Source organism: Vulpes lagopus, chromosome 1 (assembly GCF_018345385.1).
Source record: "Vulpes lagopus strain Blue_001 chromosome 1, ASM1834538v1, whole genome shotgun sequence".
NCBI lineage: Eukaryota > Metazoa > Chordata > Mammalia > Carnivora > Canidae > Vulpes > Vulpes lagopus.
In genome coordinates this window covers 61,586,912-61,611,401 of record NC_054824.1, presented here as the reverse complement: position 1 = coordinate 61,611,401, position 24,490 = coordinate 61,586,912, and the positions used below count along the sequence as shown (strand labels likewise).

The 24,490-nt window shown below is 50.6% G+C and overlaps 2 protein-coding genes across 4 annotated transcripts; one reads left to right on the top strand and one right to left on the bottom strand.

Annotated features, from left to right (window-relative positions):
• The first annotated feature begins 1,357 nt into the window (after nucleotides 1-1,357).
• On the top strand, nucleotides 1,358-22,799 carry PPP2R5D (protein phosphatase 2 regulatory subunit B'delta). Its single transcript, XM_041758580.1, has 16 exons — nucleotides 1,358-1,511; nucleotides 6,107-6,184; nucleotides 17,335-17,557; nucleotides 17,795-17,994; nucleotides 18,083-18,193; nucleotides 18,319-18,411; nucleotides 18,799-18,929; nucleotides 19,064-19,123; nucleotides 19,230-19,338; nucleotides 19,555-19,608; nucleotides 19,918-20,088; nucleotides 20,191-20,318; nucleotides 20,927-21,028; nucleotides 21,122-21,194; nucleotides 21,339-21,455; nucleotides 21,608-22,799. The coding sequence occupies exons 1-16, from the start codon at nucleotides 1,485-1,487 to the stop codon at nucleotides 21,743-21,745; spliced, it is 1,815 nt and encodes a 604-aa protein (XP_041614514.1). The 5' UTR covers nucleotides 1,358-1,484; the 3' UTR covers nucleotides 21,746-22,799.
• On the bottom strand, nucleotides 22,691-24,477 carry MEA1 (male-enhanced antigen 1). Of its 3 annotated transcripts, none has more exons than XM_041758646.1 (4): nucleotides 24,355-24,477; nucleotides 23,579-23,859; nucleotides 23,394-23,496; nucleotides 22,691-23,081 (listed from the first exon to the last, which is right to left on the bottom strand). In XM_041758646.1, exons 2-4 carry the CDS (start codon nucleotides 23,846-23,848, stop codon nucleotides 22,930-22,932), a joined length of 525 nt encoding a protein of 174 aa, XP_041614580.1. In that variant the 5' UTR covers nucleotides 23,849-23,859; nucleotides 24,355-24,477; the 3' UTR covers nucleotides 22,691-22,929. The 3 variants fall into 3 exon arrangements, with proteins under 3 accessions (XP_041614580.1, XP_041614561.1, XP_041614571.1); XM_041758627.1 differs by having other exon boundaries at nucleotides 24,326-24,465; XM_041758637.1 differs by lacking the exon at nucleotides 24,355-24,477 and adding an exon at nucleotides 24,215-24,346.
• Nucleotides 24,478-24,490: the final 13 nt, after the last annotated feature.

Sequence of the window (24,490 nt, the reverse complement as noted above, 5' to 3'; positions counted from 1 at the left end):
GCATGCAGTCACCTTCATACTACTTTGAATTGTCGTTAATCGTTGGGAGCCAAATACTATTTCTATAAGATAGGAGCAATGTCTGTTGCCTTTACTTCCATATCTCTTGCTCACTCTTCAACCATTATAATCTTCCTTCTACTTCTCTAAAACTTTCCTTTAGAGATCACCTACAACTTTAGAATCGAAGTGGTGTTGTTTGATCTTTATCTTAATCATTCCCTGGAATCCAGTACCATTGAGCAATCCTCTTTTACTTCCTTTGCCATTAGGACACCAGTTTTCTACCTATATCTCTGATGGCTTCAGAAGTCATCTTCAACTCCTCCCTTTCCCTTACCGTCTTCCCCACAATCCAGTGAGTCACCAAATCCTGTTGATTCTACACATTTCCCAATTTTGTCTTTTCTTTTCCCTGCCATGGACTTTGTCTTAACATTGCTCTTCTAGTCAAGAGCCACAGGCTTTTTCTTGAGCTTTCTCCAGTTTCTTCATATAGTCCATCGTCTAATGGAGTCCACTTTCTGAAACACATTCCTCCAGCCACCTCTAGGGTTGTGAAATTTATTGCATTGTATCTTAAGCATCTGTTTATACAAGCCTGTGAACTTCACCAGACAACTCCCTGAGGGCAGGAAATGATCTTATCCATTAGGATACTGGCTTGAGCAGGATGGAGGTAAGGGATGGTATATCCTAAAATATTCCAACAAAGACGTAGTTTTTTCCACTGTATTCCCAAGTGTTCCAATTTGCTGGTTCCATAATCCCAGGACACATGCAATAGGAATGGGGACCCTCTTTCCAAAATTGTAACAAATCCAGGATTTTCGTCTCAATCTCACCAAGGTCCCAGCTAGCCAGCCTTCCCCTTTGATTCTCTGCAAGCCCCATTTAGGAAACGGATGCCCTGGAGGACTCTTGGGAGCTCTCTCCACCAACTTTGCATATGCAATTAGTGCTAAGTTACCCTGATGAAGAAAGGTACCCTTCATTTTAAGGCTACTCTCCTTCCATTCGTACTGGGCGAAGGAGCAGAGCGGGTAAAGAGTGAGAGCCACTTTAGAAAGGAAGGGGCTGCAAAGAATGGCCGAGGCCGACGCACACCAGACGCCGGGAGTGCGGCACTGAGTGCTAAGCTTGAGCTTCCCCTTATCCCCGCCTCCCTCATTGAGCTCGACCCACTTTAGGGCGGGACCTCCCACTTCAGCCAATTCTGGGAGACGAACCCTGGCGGTTTGTACTCTTCCTTTCCAATGAGAAAAAAAGGAAGCAGCTTAGCCCCAATAGCCAATCCGAGGAGGCGGCGCCTGGTTGTCAGGCAGGTTTGTAAGAGTTCGGGCCAATTGGAGGCGCAGACACCACTCGACCCGGGCGCAGCGCGCAGGCGGTGGCGAAGAGACGCCGAGCGGGCCGAGTGCGGCCGAGCAAAGCCGGAGCCGGAGCGGGGCCGCAGGAGCCGGGCTGGGTCCGGACGGGCCGAGATGCCCTATAAACTGAAGAAGGAGAAGGTGAGCGTGGTCCCTTCCTCGCGCCTCCGCCTCGGGGCCTGCGCGGAGCTCTGGGAGAGGCCGAGCCAGGCCCGGGACAGCCCCAGTCTGACCCTCTCGTCCGGCCCCCGCAGGACTCCCGGGGCCAGCCCTCCGCCCCTGCTGCTGGCCGCACCCCCGGTCAGTGCGGCAGCTGGGAAGGCTCCCTCACCTTGCCCGGGATGGAGTCCCCACGTACACCTCCCTCCTTTCCTCCCTTCACCTACCCCCGGCCCTGGGTAACCACCTCCCTCCACATCTGCCCCACTCACAGGTCACTCCCCTGCTTTTTCTTACCCTCTATCCTCCCCCCCCCCCGCCAACCGTTTACCCGTTTGGGACAGCCCTTCATCTGAGACTGCACCTCCCTCCAGCCCACCTCCCCCCGCCCCCCATTGCGCGCAGCCCCTACTCTTCTCTTCTTACGCCTCGGCCTGGGCCCGGGCCCGGGCCGGCCTCCTCCACCGTCCCCTACAGCCCCTTCTCCCTCCCCGCCAAGCTCCTTGACCTAGAACTGCTCTGCCTTCTCTCTCCTCCACCAAATCTGGCCTAGGCCCCTCCCTCTAGTTCTTCCTCCACACACAAACTTGTAAGCCAGGACACAGCCCTTCCTTCTGTTGATGGAACCTCAGAACGCCAATGCTGAAAGGGACCTCTGAGCGCATTCAGTGCAATCCTTAGTGATACAGATGAGGAGACTGAGGCCCCGACAGGGGAAGGGACTTGGCCAAGGTCACACAGCCTGCTTGGAGGCCCAGCTGAAATATCAGGTCTCTTGACTTAAAGGCCTCCCTAACAGGCATCAACCGACTTGCAGGTTCATACTAAATCAGTTACCTTTCCTAGTCTGAGCAAGCTCCTCCCTTTATTCCTAATCTTAGGATAACCTTTGCATTTTTCCAATTTTGCACTAGTACTGGATTCCTGCCTTCCTTGGGCTACACCATCCTCAAATCGGGAATCTGCCCTTACTATCAGATTAGATTTCTTTCTTACCCCAAAGGCCAGCCATCCCCAGACACCCTTGACTTTGTCATGGTGTCCTGATACGGGCTGTTTCTTGATGTTACCTTCTTTCCCTTCCTCTTCTACCTCTGTACTGCCTTCCCGTGTTCTTCATCCCTGCCTTTCTCTACCTTCTATTTCCTGCTGTTGCTGAGGTCTGACTCAGAGGTGTGGTTCCTTTGAGGTACAGACTCACACAGAGGATGCTAGGATACCAGTTCCAGCCTCCCCCAGCTTCTCCTCTCCTGGGGTTGGCCCCTCGTAAGGGCTGGTTCTGGCCTGGCACTCTGCTCTGCTCACCCACTTTCTGACCCCAGAAGTGTCTTGCTTTCATTTGCCCTCTGATGGTCTGGGTTGCTGGGCTGCCATCTCTGACCTTATCAGTTCAATTCTTTATCTTGGAGCATTCAGGGATTTGTCAGGCAGCTCTGATACTGGGTTATCCCCAAAACTTCACAGGGTCAGAGGTTCTGAGTATAGGGTTGGTGATGGTGTACTGGGCACTGAAGCTCCTGGATCCTGGGCTGGGCAGGTTGGTGTGCTCCAGTCAGGCCCTGTGTCCTTGGGGACTGGGCCTGCTGTGGTGATTTGGACAGCTTAGCTGTGAATGATGCCCACACAAGTCAGCTATACCAGAGGCTAAGGGGCTCCTTCAAGGAGTGTGGAAGGGTATGGAATTCGGGGGAGCCAGTGAGGTCCCCACCTAGCTTTCTTGATGAAACAGGTGCCATCTCATCTTCCAAAAAGCCTCCTTCTACTAGATGATTGAGAAGAAAAATTCTTAGACTTGCTAGAACCATAGGTATATGACCATAATATTTGAGAAAGAATATTAGAAGCATTGGGGTGCATGGAGCCAGGCATCTTTGATTCCTTTAAGGTTTAACTTTCCGCTTTAGATTTCTAGTTGCATTTGGCCTCCTTCAACGGTTAACAAGTCCTGAGGGGGAAGAGGGGTGACAATGTGACGGAGGTTTCCCTGGATGGGGTGGGAGCAGAGAGGAGGGTGGGTGGAGGATCTTTATTTTGCATCCGTCATCTCTCCCCGTTTTCATCTCTGTTCAACCTGGTCTTGGCCATCCTTCACAACCTTCTCCCTGAAGCCTTTCCTGAACCCTCAGGAGCGAGGTCTCCCTCCTCCCCTGGATTTGCAGACCACCTAAAAGGTCACTTATGGTCCTTTTGTACTCCCTTGGACTGGACTGACTTGTGGACAAATCTTTTCTTCCCCCTTGAGATTACAACTAAGCTCCATTTTGGTTTGGCATCTTCCTTGCACACAGTAGGCACTCAGTAGATGGGTGCTGAGTCAGTCCCTTGCGGGGATTTGCTTCCTCCTCTTCCTGAATGTCCTGCTCTGGGACTTACCTCTTTTAGGTTTCTAAGCAGTGTACCCCTGCTCCGTTCTACTTTCTTCTTGTTTTTAATAATAGTAATAACACTAACAGTGGGATTTTCCGTGTGCAGGACCATGTGCTAAACGGAAGTAGGTAATGTGATTGTTGTCACTTAAAAGATGAGGACTGAGGCTCAGAGAGGCTAGTTAACTTGCTTACGATTATGGAGCTAGTAATAGTTGGGCCCAAAACAGTGTGGGCTCCAAACCACAGTGCTGGATGGCACTCGACTCCTGGGCTGCTCTGGGGTGTGCGGTGGTGTGTGCACTTCACCTGTTCTGCAGAGCTAGGGAGCGAGGGTGGTGGGTGCGGTTTCCCCCACGCCCACACACCCAGGCAGCTGGGATCTCTCTCAGGCACACTCCCTGAGAGATAGGTTTGAGTGCTGTAGGGCTGGTGGAGGGGTAGTCAAGGGAGAAGGAGCTTGCAGTCCAGCAGAGATGGAACACATACAAAGATGGATCAGCTTTATCCAAGGGGCCTATGTCTGGGGAATGTGTGGTCACCGCAGGCTCTGAGCCATACTCCTTGGCCCCTCAGCGAGGGGTTTGGTGTGCTCAGCCTGGTGAGTGGACAGTGGGAATGGTGCTTAGCCCAAAGAAGGAGCATCTTGTGACACCTGGAGCTGCTTCACACCTGAGAAGGGCTCTCTTTCTCCCTGCCCTCTCCTCCAGCCCACCCAGAGCTCTGTTCCCCCAGAAATCCTTGTGCGCCCATAGCCACTATGACTTAACATTTGTCACTGAAGGGGCTCTGGGGCCATCGAATGGCAGAATGTCGGAGCTGGAAGTGACTTCCAAGGTCCTCCGACCAAGTCTTCTTTTACGGCTTGAATCCCTTTCTGCTTGTCCTTTAAAGGGGTCAGGAATGCTCCTTTGCTTGAAGGCTCTTGGGACTGGGGAGCTTGCAGCCCCACAAGGCAGCCAGTTGCTGTGCTGCTGCTCTAGGAGAAAATTCTTCCTTGTTTGGAGCCTCAGCCTGTTTTCCTGCCACTCTAGCCCATGGCTCCTGGGCCTCTGGATCCACATAGGGCAAGTTGCATCTTTAGTCCACATGGAGCTCTTCATTTATTCGGTAAAACCCTCTCTTGCTCGCCCACCACCAGGACTCCTCCCTTCCATTGTTAGCCATCTCAGCCTTGCAGCTGTTGCTCTCAGGACAGGCTTTTTGAATCCACTCCCAATATGGGTTGTATTTCTCCAGAAGAAAACCTAGGATTTGCCTTTGTCCCTCCCAAAGTCTGATTGATGCTCACGACTGAGCCAGATCCTCCCAAGTAGCTGCACGAAGTGCCAAGGACAGGGGCGCTTCCTTGTCCCCCAGTGCCAAGCACTCCACACTCCGTCTGTTAACCTGGATGGAAGGTCATGGGTGCTGTGGCAACCCTGGCACATGGATGATTTGTGTTGAGCTTGCAATCAGACCTAAATCCCCAAGTCTTTTTCACATTTTCCCTGTCCTGTCCCCGTGCAGTTGCTTTTTTTGGCCCAAGGCATAGGAAGAGACGCTGGGCAGGCCGGAGCTCTGAGCCAGCGGCCCGGTTCCCGAGGGAGACTTCAGACTAGCGCTCATCTTTGTAGCCATTCAGGGTCTTACCCTTATCCCTGTCTCTGTGCTTGTCCGCCAGGGCTTTCTCAGGATGGGTCTTAAACCTGATCATTCCAGTAGCACCCTCTAGTCTGGGTGTTATTTGTAATTTCCCCAAAAGGCTTCCAGGCCTTTGCAGATGACCTTGGGGGAGAGTGGTGACTCCCTCTCCTCCAGTATGAGAGCCTTAGGTACCCCCTTGCCTGCTCTAGCCAGAAGCCAGTCTGAGTAGCATGTTCCATGGTGCCTCCCCTTAAAGCTCCTCTCCCTAATTCTTGACAGAGACCCCCCCACCCAGATCCTAACTCATACACCAGCCATGTCAGGTGACAGAGCATTATCTTTCTTGATTGTTGTGTCTTCAAGATGTCTTCCTGACCAGGTTCCAGACTGTTTGGAGGGACTGACTCTCCCTTGTGTACTCCAAGCTCTCCTCCCCCAGGCTAGGTATAAGGTAGATGCTCAGTGATTATGATTGATTGATTGATTCAATTGGACAGAGATAATTAAAACACAGACCTAAGGGGTCTAGAGGAAGACTCTCCCTTCCCCTGGCATCTGCTAACTACCTCCATCTTTCCTCTTCAGGAGCCCCCCAAACTCGCCAAAGGCACGGCCAAGCCCAGCAGCTCGGGCAAGGATGGTGGAGGCGAGAGCACCGATGAGGTAATGAAAATGGGCACAGCCCTAATTACTGTGCAGGCACCAGCTCGAAGTACTTGCTGGCTAGTGGGGTGAGGGATCCCAGGGGGCCAGAAGTTAGCCCGACAGAAGGGAAGGGGACTTCCCCAGCCTGAGAGGGGCTTGGACAGCCCAGCCAGGTAGCTGCCCTCAGGCAGCCTCCCCGCTTTGGCTGGTGTAGAGCAAACAGAGATTCTGCAGGTGTTCCAGACCGCCCAGCAATTCCTGTGAAAGTCATTTCTCCATCTACCAACTTTGAGTGATGAGAATTCCTTTGTCCCTAGGGCAAAAAGCTAGGAGTACCAGGTGCTGGGGAGAAGGGAAAGAGTACATGGGCACCCAGGGTGGGTGTGAGTGGCTTCAGCCCGGCCCGTATAGGGCAGAGGGTGGGGAATAACTGGTGTCCCTGAATGTGGCAGGCAGGCTGGGCCCACTGCCCTTGGTTCTGATTATGGGGAGCTCCAAAAGGACAATCATGAGCAGAGGTCAGCACAGCTTGGCAGTCTAGGGCTATAAAGCAATAAATGGCAAGCAAAGAGAGCACTGGAGGGTGGAGAGGTTTAAGTCCACAGTATGTCCAGGAGTTTGGGAGTGTACTCAGTGGGATGCTCAAGACGGTGGCCCATCCTATGAACATGTTGAGCAAGCTTCTTGGTTACTTAGAAACTGATGGTCCTGAACAATTCAGAGGGATGGAGGACAGCAGGAAATAGCTCTCTAATTATGGGCAGAGCTTGTGGGTTTTTTGGGAAGAAGAGATCGATTAACAAGTGTTTGGGGTTAACCCTGGATTTAGATTTTTCTAGGTCTACTTCTGGTCCCTATCACCCCTCTAAAGAGATACAAGCACTTTTCACACTTTTGACCATCGTTTTAGGACTCACTTAAGTAATCAAAAGAAGCAGGATAGGTTTTTCCCCATTTTACAGATATGGAAGTTGAGTATCACAGAAGATGAATTCCTCCTTCCTCTGCACTGACACAGTAATCCAAACATGTCTATAGGATAGACCTACACTTGGTGGTGTAACTATCTGTCCAACATGTGTTTCTCCCCACTAGACTGTGGATTCCAAGGGAAGGAGCTGGGTATGCTGGAGCTGGTTCATTGCGTTTTCCCTGCACCTGTATGCTCATGCTCATGCACTTGGTTCTTTTTTAGAGGCAGGGTTTTTTTCTTTCTTTTTTTTTTTTTTTTCTGTCTTTCTTTCTTTAAAGCAATCTCTACACCCAACCTGGGGCTCAAACTCATGACCCCCAAGATTAGGAGTCAAATGCTCTGCTGACTGAGCCAGCCAGGTGCCCCTCACACACTTGGTTCTTAATAAATCATCATTGCTCCTGGGAAACACTCCCTCTGGGCTCAGTCTCCCCTGTAGGAATGGTGACATCTGTGAGACCCACAGGGAAGGTGGCTGGGAGCTGGCAACTGACATTCAAAGCAGCAAGAGAGACTTAGAAACAGGATTTAAAGGGAAAGAAATGAATAGTCAGGGGGCTGTTCTCATCATTTGCCTAACTAACTCCTACTTGTTCAGTTACTAGGTAGATTGATCTCTTGTCCTAAAAGCAGCCTTCCTTGGCCACCTCCCCTTTCCTCCCTGCCAGGACGTGGTTGGGGCTCCTGCTATTTGCCCTTCTGGCACCTAGTCACACCCCACAGCAGTGTTTAATCCCAGCTGTAATCAAATAATTTGATATGAATTCGTTGTTTATCAGTTTTTACTTTTTTTTTTTTTAAGATTTTATTTATTTATTTTCATGAGAGACCCAGAGAGAGGCAGAGACACAGGCAGAGGGAGAAACAGGCTCCAGGGATCCCTGGGTGGCGCAGCGGTTTGGCGCCTGCCTTTGGCCCAGGGCGCGATCCTGGAGACCCGGGATTGAATCCCACATCAGGCTTCCGGTGCATGGGGCCTGCTTCTCCCTCCGCCTGTGTCTCTGCCTCTCTCTCTCTCTCTGTGACTATCATAAAAAAAAAAAAAAAAAAAGAAAAGAAACAGGCTCCACATAGGGAGCCCAACACAGGACTCGATCCTGGGACTGCAGGATCACGCTCTGGGCTGAAGGCAGGCGCTAAACTGCTGAGCCACCCAGGTGTCCAGGTGCCCCAGTTTTGACTCTTGTGTTAGCATGTGGGTTCTGTGAGCCTCCCCTTCAACGCTGAAGGGCCTGGCACTCTAGAGGTATCAGTATTTGAATGCATTAATGACCATAAAGCAAACCAGTCAACTTCAAAAGAGTGGTGGAAGTAACCTTAGAGTCTAACCTTCTGCTTTCATAGGTAGGAAAATGAAAGCCCAAACAAGGTAAGAAATATGCTGAGACCAACTGCTGGGATTTCTCCACTGCCTTTCTAGACACATTGGTTAAAGGCAGTGGATTGATATAAGGCCTTTGACAAAGGAGAGTGTTGAGTTCACCTTAGGCTCTGTTCTGTGAAGTGTTGCTCAGGGCTCACCTATGTGAGGCAGCGACAGGAATTCTGCATGATTTTCCAGACGTGCACACTGGTGGCCCCAGGCAGAGGAATGATGGGAAAGTTGGGGGCTGGGCTCAGGTCATCGAGAGCTGTTTGGCACAATCCTTTCCTTGCTTTTTCTAGTCCAGAATTTAGAGGCTCTTCTAACCAGATTTACCCTCCATCATGCATTTGCTAGAGCCTTTTCAATTGATCCTAATAATTATAGCAGCCACCATTTATTTTATTGAGCAGCTACCTGTGTGTTAGTTTCCTAGAGCAGCCATAACAAACAATCACAGACTAGGTGACTTAAAATAACTGAGATTTATTCCCTCACAATTCTAGAGGCCAGAAATCTGAAATCGATATGTCAGCAGGCCATGTCCCTCTGAGGTTCTAGGGAAGACTCTCTCCCATGCCTCTCTCTCCAGCTTCTGGTGGTCTTCACCAATCCTTGGTGTTCCTTGGCTTATGGATACCTCACTCCAATCTCCTCCTCTGTCTTTACACGAAGTTCTCCCCTGTGTGTCTCTATGTCTCTATGTTCACATTTCCCTGTTCTTTTTTTTTTTCAAGCTTTATTTATTCATTTGAGAAAGAGAGAGAGTAAGAGCAGGGGGAAGGGCAGAAGGAGACAAGCAGACTCCCAGTTGAGTGGGTAGCCTGACTTGGGGCTGATCCCAGGACCCTGAGATCATGACCTGAGCCAAAACCAAGAGTCAGATGCTTATTGACTGAGCCACCCAGGAGCTCCTGCATTTTCCTCTTCTTAGGAGGACACTATCCATATGGGGTTTAAGGCCCACCCTAATTTGATTGTGTCTGTAAAGACTCTTTCCAACTAAGGTCACATTCACAGGTGTCGGGTTGACTTGATTTTGAGGATGGACACCATTCAGCTTACCAGACTCTGTCCTAAGACCTTTGCTTGCATTTAGTCTTTTAATCTCATTTAATCTAGACAACACTCCCCTGAGGTCATTCCATTATCGTCATCATCCCCATTTCACAGATGAAATTGAGGCTTAGTGACGTTACATAGCTTGTACTCAGCCAGTAAACAGTTGAGTTGGAATGCAATCCAGTGTGGTGTGGCTCAGGAGCCAATTCTCCTGTGTTCTTAATGATATGATACACTGGGTCTGTGATTTTTGAAGAGTCTTAGAGTGGAAAGGAGCCTTGAGAGATTAGGTCAGACTCACTGTTGACCCACTACTGTAGGCAACGGTCCTTCCTGGTCTGTCTCTGGAGGAAGCAGCTCACTGCCCTGGACTCTGTACTGTGCCCTGTCCTGAGTTCTGGGTGCAGGGGACAGAGGGAGGAAGAAATGATCCCAGTCTCACCCACTTCAGCCTGTCCTCCCAGTAGCCAGAATTATTACCCTAAAGACTTGTTTTTGTCTTATTGATCCTCTACTTAAAAAGCTCTGTTGACCTCTCATGGCTTATAGGTTAAAATTCAGACTCCCACTCTGGACCCCTGTGAGCTGGCTCTACCCCATTCTTCCACTATCCATCCTGGTTTCTCACGCTGCTGGACTTCCATCTTCTGATACAAACCCTTTTCTGACTCTGGGCCCTTATGGGTGAGATTCCATTGGTGTGGCCTGTTTACTTTTCTGCTATGTTTCTTTGCCTGCTTAGCTCATGTTTGTCCTTTGAGAGCCAAATCAAAAGTCACCCCTTCAGGGGGCGCCTGGGTGGCTTGTGGTTGAGTGTCTGCCTTCAGCTCAGGTCATGATCCCGGGGTCCTGGGATCAAGTCCTGCATTGGGCTCACCATGAGGAGCCTGCTTCTCCCTCTGCCTGTGTCTCTGCCTCTCTCTCTCTGTGTGTCTCTCATGAATAAATAAATAAAATCTTAAAAAAAAAAAAAAAGAAGTCACCCCTTCAGAAGTGTCTTCACTAATTGTTCAGCCAGCGTTTCTGTTCCTCAGCAGCATTCTCTGTTTCTTTATTTCCCTGGTACCAAGAGCTGCCTGCCTGTTAGTCTTGCCCATTGAACTGTGAGCTCTTTGAGGGCAGGGGCCACATTTTAATCACTAAGGCTTAGCATGATGTTTTAGTCAATAAATGAAGGAAGAAAATAATGAAACACAACTAGATAGAGCTCTGAGATGTCAGGAGAGGAGAGAATACTTCTGTGATCTTGGGGGTTTTAACTAAAATGATCTTTTTTTTAAGATTTTATTTATTAATCATTAGAGACACACACAGAGAGAGGCAGAGACACAGGCAGAGGGGGAAGCAGGCTCCATGCAGGGAGCTCGATGTGGGACTCGATCCCGGGACCCCAGGATCATGCCCTGGGCCAAAGGCCGGCCCTAAACTGCTGAGCCACCCAGGGATCCCCTAAAATGATCTTTATTTGACTATTAATTAATTGAACAAAAGCTATGTTTTTTGTTTTTGTTTTTTTTTTTTTTAGATTTTATTCATTTATTTATGAGAGACACAGGCAGAGGGAGAAGCAGGCTCCATGCAGGGAGCCCAATGTGGGACTCGATCCCAGGTCTCCAGGATCATGCCCCGGGCTGAAGACAGCACTAAACCACTGAGCCACTGGGCTGCCCACTTTTTTTTTTCTTAAACTTTTTATTTAATTTCTACACTCAATGTGGGGCTTGAACTCACAACTCTGAGATCAAGAGTCACCTGGGATCCCTTTCATCTTTTTCTTACAGTACTGTTTTTTTTTTTTTTCTTTTCTTTTTAAGTACATTCCGATGCCCACCATGGGGCTTGAACTCAGGACCCCAAGATCAAGAGTCAGATGCTCTACCAACTGAGCCAGCCAGGTGTCCCCTTAAAATACTTTCTCTCTCTTTTTTTAAAAGATTTTATTTTTTATTTTTAAGTAATCTCTGCACCCAATGTGGGGCTCAAACTCACAACCCTGAGATCAAGAGTTGCATGCTCAGGCAGCCTGGGTGGCTCAGCAGTTTAGTGCTGCCTTCAGTCCACAATGTGATTCTGGAGACCCGGGATTGAGTCCCACATCGGGCTCCCTGCATGGAGCCTGCTTCTCCCTCTGCCTATGTCTTTGCCTCTCTCTCTCTCTCTCTCTCTCTCTCTCTGTGTCTCTGTCTCTCATGAATAAATAAGTAAAATCTTAAAAAAAAAAAAAAAAAAAAAGAGTTGCATGCTCCACTGACTGAGCCAGCCAGGCGCCCCATAATACTTTGTATAGTACTTAATTTCTATCTCATACTCTAGGTTTAAATATTTAGGTGTGATTATTAATGGTGGCTATGTTAGGATCTGGTTGGACTAGGATTTGTTCTGGGGCAAGTTTAGTGGCAGTCTCCTGAATGTGAGTGTGGTGCATAAATTTGAAGTCCTACTTGATTGCTAGAGGCCTGAAACTAGGAAGGCTTCTTGGAGGTGGGAGGAGTTGGCACTTCAGGCAGAGAAGATGGCCACTACAGAGTCTCATAAGTGGGACCAGGAGAACATAGTAGAGGGGGAGAGCAGGTTGACTGGGTTGCCTTTGGTCAGCGTCCCCCCATGCTGGGAGGGTTGCAGAAGGTTCCCCAGGGGACTCAGCTGCCTCCCACCTCCACCCCAGGTCAGTAGGGAAGTTATAAGCTGAAGCTTTGGGGCACCTGGGTGGCTCAGTCAGTTAAGCGTCTGACTCTTGATTTTGGCTTGGGTCGTGATCTTGGGGTGGTGGAATTGAGCCCTGCATTGAGCTCTGCGCTCAGCAAAGTCTACTTTCTCTCTCCCTCTGCTCCTCCCCTTCTCGCATGCATGCATGCATGCATGCATGCATAAATAAATAAATAAATAAATAAATAAATAAATAAATAAAATCTTTAAAAAAAACAAAACTGAAGCTTTTACAGGGCACCTCCCTGGCTCAGTCAGTGAAGCATGCAACTCTTGATCTGGGGTTGTAAGTTCAAGCTCCACGTTGGATTTAGAGATTACTAAAAAATAAAATCTTAAAAAAAATGTTAAAAAAAAAAACATGAAGCTTTTAGGAGAAAGTTGAACATGAAGTGAGTCGCTGGCATAGCCCCATGCCTCCCTTCTGACAAGCATGTTTCCTAATGAGGAGTGAATAGACTGGGGAATGCCTCATTGAGGCTTGGCAGCCAGGCGTTTTGCTGGCTGGACCAGCTGTCTCTCAGATGCTTCTTGTGTCTGGGCCTGGGAGCCAATGGTCCTTATAAAACCAGGGTAGTCCAGTGGGGTGGGGTGGGGCAGGCTAAGCTCAGCTACTCTTGGGTCACCCCTGCTTTCAATGATGCAATCCTAGTGGGAAAGAGACCTTAGGCTTCAACCTATTGGTTTTTAAACTTTAATTTTTAGCTGCGGGACCCTCTGTTCTCTTAACCTTACTCGGAGAATGGTAGGGAAAGCACAGATTTGTCCATTTCTCTGTTAGCAGAGAAAATTGAGGCCTTGCTTCTCCCTTTCTGAGGTGAATGACTCCCTTCCCTGGATCTCCCCCTAGAACGAGGTTTGTGGAGGTGCAGGGTGTCATCTTATCTGGGAGGATGGAGAGAGACATGCTCTTCCTCAGAGTTTTGTTCCTCAGCTGCCACTGAGCCCCTTGGCCTGGTATCATTAATGTTCTTCTCTCCTACTCTACCCCTGGCTGACACCATACAGTGCTCTGTTATGATGGTTCCCGACTTGGGACAGGAGATGCTTGGGCTTGGCCCCCTGTCAACCAACTACTCAGACCTTCATTGAATGCCTGTTAGGTGCCAGTGCTGAGGGGACCCAGAGGGGTGCAAACCAGGGCCCTGGCTTTCAAGGGACTTATCTAGTTGGACATGTGAACACACTAAGCAAGAGGCATCACCAGGGCTGATCACAGAACCAGTGAAACAGAAAAGTAATGTCAGGAGGTTGGGGGCGGGGACTGGACACTGAAGGCTGGAATTGAGGCGGCTTTCTGGAAGAGGGTGGGTGGGAACTTATTAAATGGATCTTGAAAGATGAAATGCTTTCTTGGGTGCCCCCCAATTGTATTTATTGTATTTATTATTATTTTTTTTTTTTTAGAGAGGGGGTCAGAGAGAGAGAGAGAGAGAGAGAGAATCTTAAGCAGGCTCCAAGCCCAGCACCAGGACCCAATGTAGGGCTTGATCCCACAACCCTGTGATCATGACCTGAGCTGAAATCAAGAGTCAGATGCTTAACTGGTTCCCTCATTTTAGACCAAGAAAGATAATGGACCCATAGGAACATTTGAGGTGTACTAGCTTCAGGAATTTCCAGGTTGCATTCCTAAAATTCAGTGATGAGAAAAAATTAATCATGATAATCTTAGAAGACACTTGTAAAGCTTTTCTGTGAGCCGTATGGTGTTCAGTTAAATCCTTATTACAACCTTATGAGGTAGGTACTATTGCATCTCCACTTTACAGATGAGGAAATTGAGGCAGGTAGACTATTACAACTTTCTGGAGATTACTTGGCTAATAAATGACAGAGCAGGAGTCAAACCCAGTCAGTCTAGCATGGGTCTGTGCTCTTGACACTAAGCTCCACAGATGAGGGTTTGGTTGTTTCTACAACAGGGAAATGAAGGCTTGAGGTAGGAGTGGGTCTGATGCACACCAATCTCTGGTCTCCCACCCTTCTGCCTCTCTACCCTGTCTCTCATCATGGTGGGATCCATCTGCCATATGCAGGAAGAGAGATCCCAGACTCCATGGTGCCTTGCACAGTCTAACCATATTCACCCTGGCTGAGTGCTGGTTGTAGCAGGAGAGGTGTGTGGCGGCTGCCCTTGCCCCATTTCCTCGCACTTCTCTAGTCAAATTAGTGTCTGGAGTGGTCATTTCAGGTGGAGGAGAGGCCCAGATGGCCAAAAAGGTAATGAGCCACATTGGACCCACCCACAGGCCTGTCCCAGGCTGGATCCAGTGCTTCTCTTCTCTCTTCTGAGTCCCAGATAGGTCACAGGCTTGACATAATTGTTTCTATAAAAAAATTCAAGCCTACAAAGCATAACATTTCTGTCCTCCTCCCTTTCCCCTATCCCAGAAGATTTCATGTTCTCTCATTCTTGTGGTAAGAAGTCAGAGTTTAGGGAGGAGGCTGGAGGAGTGGTGGGGATGGCAGGTATGAGGACAGACTTCTCCTGTGGTAGGGGCACCCACCTGGCCATGGCCTCAGTCCTCTGGGGACTAGAGTTGTCCTGTGGCTCAGCCTCTGCCCTCTCCTAGCAAGTAGTTACCTGACAGTACCCATGGGTGGACAGACCTGCAAACACCTGTGCGTAGCCTTCTGAAAATGGGTTTGATGGGGTTCCAACACCCGCATCTGGGAGGAAGTAAAGAGATTGCTCTAAAAAATTAGCTGTTTTTCTCCAATTATGTAAAAAGTGTCAGCTTGTAGAAAATTTTATTTTTTATTTTTTAAAAAATATTTTATTTATTTATTAATGAGAGAGAGAGAGAGAGAGAGGCAGAGACACAGGCAGAGGGAGAAGGAGGCTCCATGCAGGGAGCCCAACGTGGGACCTGATCCCGGGGCCCCAAGATCACGCCCTGGGCCAAAGGCAGGCGCTAAACCGCTGAGCCACCCAGGGATCCCCCTTGTAGAAAATTTTAGAAAGAAAAAAGTCATATCATTCTGCTACAATAGGAGATAGTCATGAACACGGTGGACTTGCTCTTGTTTTTTCCTTCTTAACTGGGTTTTGGGTTCTGTGCATGTGTTATAATGTGGGTGAGCTCATTTTGCATGTACAGTTTTGCATTATCCTTATTTAACTTAGCATAGGAAGCAATTTTCTGTCATTACATAGTTTTAGACTTCATTTTGTTTTATTTTAAATTTTTATCAACACGACAACATGTACATCATCCAGAAAGTCAGATACTACCCTTGGCTTTATAATGAAAAGAGCAGTCCCTGTGTAGCCTCCTACTCTCCTGCTGCTCCATGGTGACCACTTTCACCTCCCCTTTCCTTGGAAATTGACTTCTGTACTTCCAAATAAGATTCTTTTACTGCTTTTTATTTTTTCTTTAATTTTTGAGTGTTAGATAGTATCTACTGACTTTTCTACTATGGAGAATTAAGGCCTCAGTGTCTTACATATCCAATACAGACGTCTCCTGTGCTCCCAAAATACTTATAACCAATTTTGGGCAAATTACTATGGCTGTGTAAATGTTTTCCACAGCTGAACCATGTATGATTACATTTAGTACATTGTTTTGTTTTTATTTATTTGAGAGAGAGCAAGCGTAAGCAGCGGGGAGCAGCAGGGAGAGGGAGAAGCAGACTCCCCCTGAGCAGGGAGTCCAATGGAGGGCTTGATCCCAGGCTGGGACTGTGATCTGAGCCACTCAGGTGCTCGTAATCATAGTTTCTATAAACATAATTTAAACTCCATGATTTTTCATCCATCCATCCATGAAACCTTTTTTTATATTAGGATTTAAAAAAAAAGATTTATTTATTTATTTATTTATTTATTTATTTATTTATTTATTTATTTATTTATCTATCTATCTGAGAGAGAGCACACGCACACCTTTCAAGGGACAGGGAAGGGCAGAGGCAGAGGGAGAGAATCTCCCCCCAAGCAGACTCCCCACTGAGCATGAAGCTGATGTGGGGCTTGATCCCAGGACCCTGAGAAAATGAATGACCTGAGGCAAAAGCAAGGATCAGACACTCAACCGAACTTAGCCACCCAGGCACTTCTGTCGGATTTTTCTTGAGCTATATTTTTCACAGTTAAAACTACTGAGATACAAGAATGAATTTCTTTAACTTTTTTTGGGGGGAGGGGATTCTTTTACCTGAAGAATGTGATGCATTTAATGAAGCAGTAAAGTACATTAATCTCAAGTGTGCTGATTAATTACTTTTTTTTTTTTTTAAAGATTTTATTTTTTCATGAGAGACATGCAGAGAGAAAGAGGCAGAGACACAGACAGAGGGAGAAGCAAGCTCCATGCAGGGAGCCCGATGTGGGACTTGATCCCAGGACTCTAGGATCACGCCCTGGGCCGAAGGTGGCACTAAACCGCTGAAGCACCCAGGTTGCCCCAAATTTTTTTTTCTGCTTAATGAATTTTCACTTATGTTTCCGTTATGGACCACCTCCCAGATCCAGTCAAGATATAGAATATTTCCATTACTCAGAAGGTTCTAGGTCCCTTCTCGGTTAAGCCCACACTCCTGCCAGCCCTGTCCTGGTGAGATAGCCACTTTTCTGTTACCATCAGTCCATCAATTAGATTTGCCTGGTCATGAACTAGAACAAATATTTTGAGGACTCTTTTTTTTTTTTTTTTTTTAAGATTTTATTTATTTATTCATGAGAGACACACAGAGAGAGAGGCAGAGACACACACAGGCAGAGCAAGAAGCAGGCTCCCCACAAGGAACCCGATGCAGGACTTGATCCTGGACTCCAGGATCCATGCCCTGAGCCACCTAGGTGTCCCCGTTTTGAGATCTCTTGATGCACAGGCAGTGGGCACCATTTTGGAAGACATAGCTTCTTGACCACTGTCTTCCAGGGATGATAAATCTTAGTTATCTCTGACATTGACTGGAGCTGCTCCAAGGTAGGAGACAGCTGCTTGGCTGCCAAAGCCTGTATTGGCATAGATGGACGAGGGGGTGAGCGGCGGTCCAGGGTGGGAGGCATACCTTGAGGGGCGGACTTCAAAGAACCACTTGTTTGACTAGGCCCAGCCCCAGCCGCAGCCCCAGCCCCAGCCGCAGCCTCAGCCGCAGCCCCAGCCACCATCATCCAACAAGCGTCCCAGCAATAGCACGCCACCCCCAACGCAACTCAGCAAAATCAAATACTCTGGGGGACCCCAGATTGTCAAGAAGGAGCGACGGCAAAGTTCCTCCCGGTTCAATCTCAGCAAGAACCGGGAGTTGCAGAAGCTTCCTGCCCTGAAAGGTACTTGGAAAAGGTCCAGGGGGTTGGTGCACCAGGCCTAGGGGTCTTCAGGCATTGGCAGACTGGAGGTTTGGGATATTTTGGAGCGATGGAAGTTCTAGAGAATGTGAGAAGGGAGTTCTGCTGGGGCCAGCGGTGCGAGGGGAGCAGGATGGGTCAGGGAAAGCTCTGTACGGCAAGTAGTGCGTGGTGGTGAAGGGCTGGGGAGGAGAACCTGACTGGCCTCCCCACTCCTAGATTCACCAACCCAGGAGCGGGAAGAGCTCTTTATCCAGAAGCTACGCCAGTGCTGTGTCCTCTTTGACTTCGTATCAGATCCACTCAGTGACCTCAAATTCAAGGAGGTGAAGCGGGCAGGACTCAATGAAATGGTGGAGTACATTACCCACAGCCGCGATGTTGTCACTGAGGCCATTTACCCTGAGGCGGTCACCATGGTGGGCACTGGGCAGAGGGGAAAGTGGGCAGGGATGGGCAGCTGTGGAGAAGACTGGACGGGGGCTCTCACATGGGTCCTACCCTCAGTTTTCAGTGAATCTCTTCCGGACGCTGCCACCTTCATCAAACCCCACTGGGGCCGAGTTTGACCCAGAAGAGGACGAGCCCACCCTGGAAGCTGCCTGGCCGCATCTCCAGGTATCAGAGAGACAGGCAGGCTGGCCCTGGCTGTAGGGAATGGGAAGCCCTGAGATCTGCCGCAATGTGGGGATCACCCAGTCCTTGGGAATACCCCCTAAGTGGATGCTCATTGCTCCTGACAGCTCGTGTATGAGTTTTTCTTACGTTTCCTTGAGTCTCCCGATTTCCAGCCAAACATAGCCAAGAAGTATATCGACCAGAAGTTCGTCCTTGCTGTGAGTCCCTGACACCCTGTCCTTCCCTCCTTCTAGCCCCGTGGCTCCTCCTTGTAGGCCCCACTCTCTCTCCATCTGCTGAATGTATGGGGTTTCAACTATGTCTGATACAAAGGGACTGGTGGTGGTGATGGGAGGGATAAATAAACCTCTCTGCTCTCAACAAGCTCAACAGTTAGCCTCTTCCTCGTCAGTGGGACACGTAAACGTGCATACCCAGACATCACCCTAGGGAGAGCAGTGCAAGAGAAGCACTCTGCTCTCTGAAGACTTGTCCCCACACAGCCCCATCCAGAGAGCCTCTGGGTGTTCCCTGGCTAAGACTGTGTCACCTTATGTCCCTTCCCTGGCTCCTACCTCACCACTTTTCTCCTCACCTGCTCCCAGCTCTTGGACCTGTTCGACAGTGAGGATCCTCGAGAGCGGGACTTCCTCAAGACCATCCTGCATCGTATCTATGGCAAGTTTTTGGGGCTCCGGGCTTATATCCGTAGGCAGATCAACCACATCTTCTACAGGTGAGGCCAGGAGCCAGGCTCAGGAGCAGAGCAGGCCCTGCTAAGTTGGGGTGGGGGCAGGGAGGTAAGGGAACTCTGCAGGGGGCTAGAGGGACCTCAGGGATTGTCAGGAGATCCTGTCTTTCTTCCATCAGGTTCATCTATGAGACAGAGCATCACAATGGGATCGCTGAGCTCCTGGAGATCCTTGGCAGGTGAGAGGTGGGCTGGGGGCACACGTGCCTGCAGAAGGGTGGAGGGATTGGAGTACTGGCCTTGGACGTGGCCCTTTGGTCCTAACAAATCTCCTGTAACTCCCAGCATCATCAACGGCTTTGCCTTGCCCCTTAAAGAAGAGCACAAGATGTTCCTCATCCGTGTCCTGCTTCCCCTTCACAAGGTCAAATCCCTGAGTGTCTACCACCCTCAGGTGAGCTGCCATCCTCCTGATGATCCCTGACTCTGGCAGCAGAAAAAAAAAAAAGAGAGGGAGGGAAGGTATTCCGGCTGGGATGGGGGTGGCAGGAGTGGCTGGGATAATTCTTCTTCACACCTCTTCTTCCATTCTGGGCTCCTGCTTGTGTCCCTGATGTCTCTGAGACCTGGGCCCTATACCTCACTTCCTTTCCGCCTCGACCTTTTGCAGCTGGCTTACTGTGTGGTACAGTTCCTGGAGAAGGAGAGCAGTCTCACTGAGCCGGTAACTCCCCTTCCCAGCCCCACAACACCTCTTCTTGTTGGTTAGACTTGCCAGTCTGCCTATTGAGAAATGCCATAGGCAGGTGCTCAGGAGGGATGTGGCCCAACGGCTGACACAGTTTCCTTTCTGAAGGAGAAGTAAAACCTATATATATACCTAGGCCGCAGATCCGGGTCAGAGAAACACGAGCTGTTAGGGGAGGCCACCCACACTGTGCCCACCAAGGTGGGGAGAGAGGTCAGGAAGATTTCCGGTAGAAGGCAGGTGTTTGAGTAAGCATTTTATCCCTATGGTCTCCTCTTCTCACAGGTGATTGTAGGACTTCTGAAGTTCTGGCCCAAGACCCACAGCCCCAAGGAAGTCATGTTCCTGAATGAGCTAGAGGAGATTCTGGATGTCATTGAACCTTCAGAGTTCAGCAAAGTGATGGAACCCCTCTTCCGCCAGCTTGCCAAGTGTGTCTCCAGCCCCCATTTCCAGGTGAGACTCAGATCAGCACTTCCCTCATCCCCTGCTTCCTAGAAACTGAGGGTTTTCGCTGAGGGAACCATATCCCTGCTGAGTCCCACCTGTCCCCACCAGGTGGCAGAGCGTGCTCTCTATTACTGGAACAATGAGTACATCATGAGCCTGATAAGTGACAATGCTGCTCGAGTCCTCCCCATCATGTTCCCTGCACTCTACAGGAACTCCAAGAGCCACTGGAACAAGTAGGGGGGCTGGGGCTGGGCCGGGCCAGGTGGTGGGGCTCTGGTTCTGGAACCTGTGAGGGCGTGAAGCACTGAAGAGCCAGTGGCCTCATCTGGTCACTGAGCAAGTGGGCTGGTGCCCAGTGCACACAGATAGGCCCTTGAGGAACTGCCCAGGAAGAAGATAGCTATGTGAGAGATGCCTGTGGTACCATACAGCAGAGCATGGCTCGTATCCTCTTCTTATGGTCAGATAGTCTAGCTGATGTGATCTTTTTAGCATGTGCTGAATCTCAGCGTTAGAGGCTTTCCTGCTGAAAGCCAAGGGCACTGTGGTGCAGACGCCGTCCATCACGCTGCGGGGAGGCCATCAGTGTAAGCCAGAGAGTAGTAGTGGGAAGGAGGTAGGTCTTGGAGCTCAGGGGGAGGCGAAGGGTGGGCAGGCTGAGTGATGCCTGTGAGGACCCTGGAATGCTGACCTCGTCCTATGACTTGGCTAGCGAGAGAAGCTTCCACTGCAGAGCTCTGTGAACACTCTTAGCAGAGCCCCCTCTTAGGAGAGAGCAACCTGGGCACTGGCCTTGGAATAGGTAAGGCCTCCTACCCCTGATCCTTCTTCCCGGTGGCAGGACAATCCATGGACTGATCTACAATGCCCTGAAGCTGTTTATGGAGATGAATCAGAAGCTGTTTGATGACTGCACACAACAGTACAAGGCAGAGAAACAGAAGTGAGTGTCTCTCCACCTGGGGGCTTCCACCTTCACCCCCTGGTCCCCTTGGCTTCCCTCTCAAGCGCCCCCATCTTGTCTGTGCCCCCTCAGGGGCCGGTTCCGCATGAAGGAAAGGGAAGAGATGTGGCAAAAGATTGAGGAGCTGGCCCGACTTAACCCCCAGGTGAGGACTTTCGGCCACTGCCCTGATCTGAGGGGCCCGATTTGGCAGAGAATGGGTTTGTTTGAGGAGGAACATGGAGCAAACAGGTCCCCAGACTTCTGAGTGGCTCTCATGTCTTGCCGGTGCCCCTCCTTTCCTTGCCAGTATCCCATGTTCCGAGCTCCTCCACCACTGCCTCCCGTGTACTCCATGGAGACAGAGACCCCAACAGCAGAGGACATCCAGCTTCTGAAGAGGACAGTGGAGACAGAGGCCGTGCAGGTGGGAAGGCACAGAGGGAGTGGGGAGCAGAAATAAAAACTCTGGAGGGAAGAGGAGACGGGAGAAGCAGAGCCAGGGAATAAGGAGAGGAAACCATAGAATTTACTGGGAATTGGTCACCATTCCTCCCCTTTCTCCGTACCCACACACAGATGCTAAAGGACATCAAGAAGGAGAAGGTGCTGCTTCGGCGGAAGTCAGAGCTGCCCCAGGACGTGTACACCATCAAGGCACTGGAGGCACACAAGCGGGCGGAAGAATTCCTAACTGCCAGCCAGGAGGCTCTCTGACCCCCACACTGTCCTACTGCAGGGCCACAGCCCACTCAGCCCTGGGACGCTGCCCTCGCCCTCCACCCTCTGCTCCCCACTGGCTGACTTGGGGCAAGGCAGTGCCTCTCTAGCTACTCTAGGGAGCGATGCGGCACTTGAAGCAGGGACCCTCACAGAGTGGCCCTTCTCCCCAAAATGTGTTCATGCCTCCCTGTGGCTCATACAGACAGGCTGAACACTGAGGTCCTCAGTGCTCAGACAACTTGGGGATGCCTGTCCCCCTCCTGCTCCTAACCCCAAAGCTACCTGAGGCTGCTCTGAGAAATACACACAGGAATACACATGCTCCTCTTCCCCTTCCCTTCATCCTCTTTGAACTCCAGGTGTCTTTCCTTCTCTCCCTCCCCTCCAGAAGCATATAGGGAGCAGCAGGAGATTACTCTCACCAAAGTTATGTCAAGCCCCACTGGCCCCTGGAGTGAGTAGCTGGAGGGGAGCCAATCCCCAACAGGCACAAATAGGCCCCCAGCCCCAGCAGTGTGCAGGCTGATGGGGTTGAATTATTTTCTTTTATCCCCTGCCTGACCAAGACAACATGAGGTCAAAAGAGAAAAGCATAGGCTATGGACACTAGGTGATGAATATAGGGCCCAGATGGACCAAGAGAAGGGGGTGAACAAACACCCTACCTTGTGCCCTCCCTTTGGTGAGCAGCAGCCCTGGGAACACAGACATGGAAGGGACCACCCTGGGGCTGACTGCTTTCCTGTGCTGTTGGCTCCCAAAGCTAGGAGGAAACCAGGAGCAGTGCCCCAAGCATGGCTCCCCAAATACCTATTTATTTCGTTGTTTGTGCTGACGATGGGCAGGCCCCCACTTGTCCCTTTTGGACACCTTGGAGAGGCAAGGGGCTGAGGAGGGCCAGACCCAGGTTCCAGGGGCACAGGCAGTACAGCTTTTGGCTGTGTACATAGGGTGCTTTATTCTCCACAGAGTGATACATGCTAAGATGGGTTGGGTTTGGGCCGATGTCCCCATATGTACAGAACTGAATAAAGTGGGTCTCTGAGAAGAAGTCTGATTTGCCTTGTTGTGGAAAGGGAGAGGAGGAAGATGGAGATGGACATTACAACCAGGGATGTGTTCAGTCCTGTGCTGGTTCTGGCCTGGAATGCAGGGAGATAAGGCAGCACTTAGGGTAGTCACTTCCAGGCTGGGGCTCCCTGCCGAGCTTGGAGGGCCTTCTGTACCACATCTTCCCACTGGGCATCTGAGATCTCCCGAGCCCAGGCAGGAACCCCTGGTGCAGGCAGGCTTACTCCAGCCATCGTCCTTTTCACCAGCTCCACATGTTCTGAAATCACAGAGAACAGTTAGGGGATAGCAGCTAGGGAAACAGCTCCACTCCCCATTCCTTGAATTAACCCACAACCCTTGGGCCAGAAGGGTGGCCAAATCTGTTTTGTTATTTCCAGGCAAGCCTGCCTATCACCCACGTCTAGCACACTAGCTAGCATTCCACCTGGATTCTGAAGTCTGTAAAATCTTAGATTACAAAGTATTGTTTTAGGAACAGGGTATTCCTCGGTGACTTCCCTTTACTGGCTCTGACCCATCATCCCCTTTCCTCCATGGTTATTCCAGAATGAGAGAATGCTCTCTTTACCAGGGTCCATGGGAATAGAGCTGTGGTTGCTCAGTCCGGTAGCTCCCTCCTCCTCTTCATCCTCGCTCTCTACTGGTGGGTCTGGCAAATGAAGCCCCAGGGCCTGCAGAGCCAGAGAGGACAGTTCAGGGCCAGCCTTTCAGAGATCCCAGCTTCACCTGGCCAGAAGAGCGCCTGCACCATACCTGGATCCGATCCTGAATATCAGCAACTACATCTTCACCATCCCCCACCGGTGCCAGCTCCACCTCCTCTTGCTCAGGATCCTGGTTCAGCGGCTGATAGGAGTAGCCAGCTGGGCCTGCCCCTGTGTCCTCCTGCTCTTCCTCAGGCTCCTCGCTGCTCCAATCCCCAGTGCCTTCTGTAGGGCCCTGGTGCGGCCCCAGTTCCTCAGTCTGATTGGGGAAGATGCGCTCGGGGCCCATGGTGTCTCCCCCTAGAACTACTGCTGCCATCCGGGCAGGGGCTGCAAGATTAGGGATCGGATGAAATTAGGTCCCCCTTCAGCCTCTCATCCAGTTCCTTGTGGCCTCCTGCGTCCGCAAAACATTCAAACGCTCCCAAGCTTCCTGCACCCCACCCTCTCCTGGGCCCTGCACCTTTCAAATCGACTGTATCTTGAACCGAGACCCACCCGACTCGCTCCGCCAATTCTTAAATAACAGCTTGAACAGAGTCCACGCCACCTCCCGAAAGACGCTCGGCCCAGGACCCCGCCCTCCCCAACCCCCCGACTTGGGAACTCCGGGTCGCCGAACAAGCTCCCCTAGGCAGGGCGTACCCGCCCCCTTCTCCCCTCTCCAAGGGGTTCCCTTCTGTACCGCCTGACAAACGCCCTTCAGGCCTCAGGGGCTCCCCTCCAATGGCCCCAGCTGCGGCGTCCGCCACCCGCCCCCACCGACTCTCGGCGCCGGTCTTCCCGCGCGCCTCACCCGCTCGGAGCCCGCGGCCAAACCCGCACCTTCACTTCCGGCGGGGCAGGACGTACGGGGGCGCCGGGTCCTCCCGCCCCGCCCCGTGCTCCTGATTGACGCGAACGAGGACGCGGAGTACGCCCCTTGCCCCGCCTCCGCCGTCCCGGGCCCAGACGACAAAGA

Coding starts and splice junctions, on each gene's coding strand:
- PPP2R5D (XM_041758580.1), top strand. CDS start 1,485: ATGCCCTATAAACTGAAGAAGGAGAAG. Junction 21,029..21,121: donor TACAAGGCAGAGAAACAGAA/GTGAGTGTCTCT, acceptor GTGCCCCCTCAG/GGGCCGGTTCCGCATGAAGG. Junction 21,195..21,338: donor TGGCCCGACTTAACCCCCAG/GTGAGGACTTTC, acceptor TTTCCTTGCCAG/TATCCCATGTTCCGAGCTCC.
- MEA1 (XM_041758646.1), bottom strand. CDS start 23,848: ATGGCAGCAGTAGTTCTAGGGGGAGACACCATGGGCCCCGAGCGCATC. Junction 23,497..23,578: donor ATATTCAGGATCGGATCCAG/GTATGGTGCAGG, acceptor CTGGCTCTGCAG/GCCCTGGGGCTTCATTTGCC. Junction 23,082..23,393: donor CTCTATTCCCATGGACCCTG/GTAAAGAGAGCA, acceptor CTGTGATTTCAG/AACATGTGGAGCTGGTGAAA.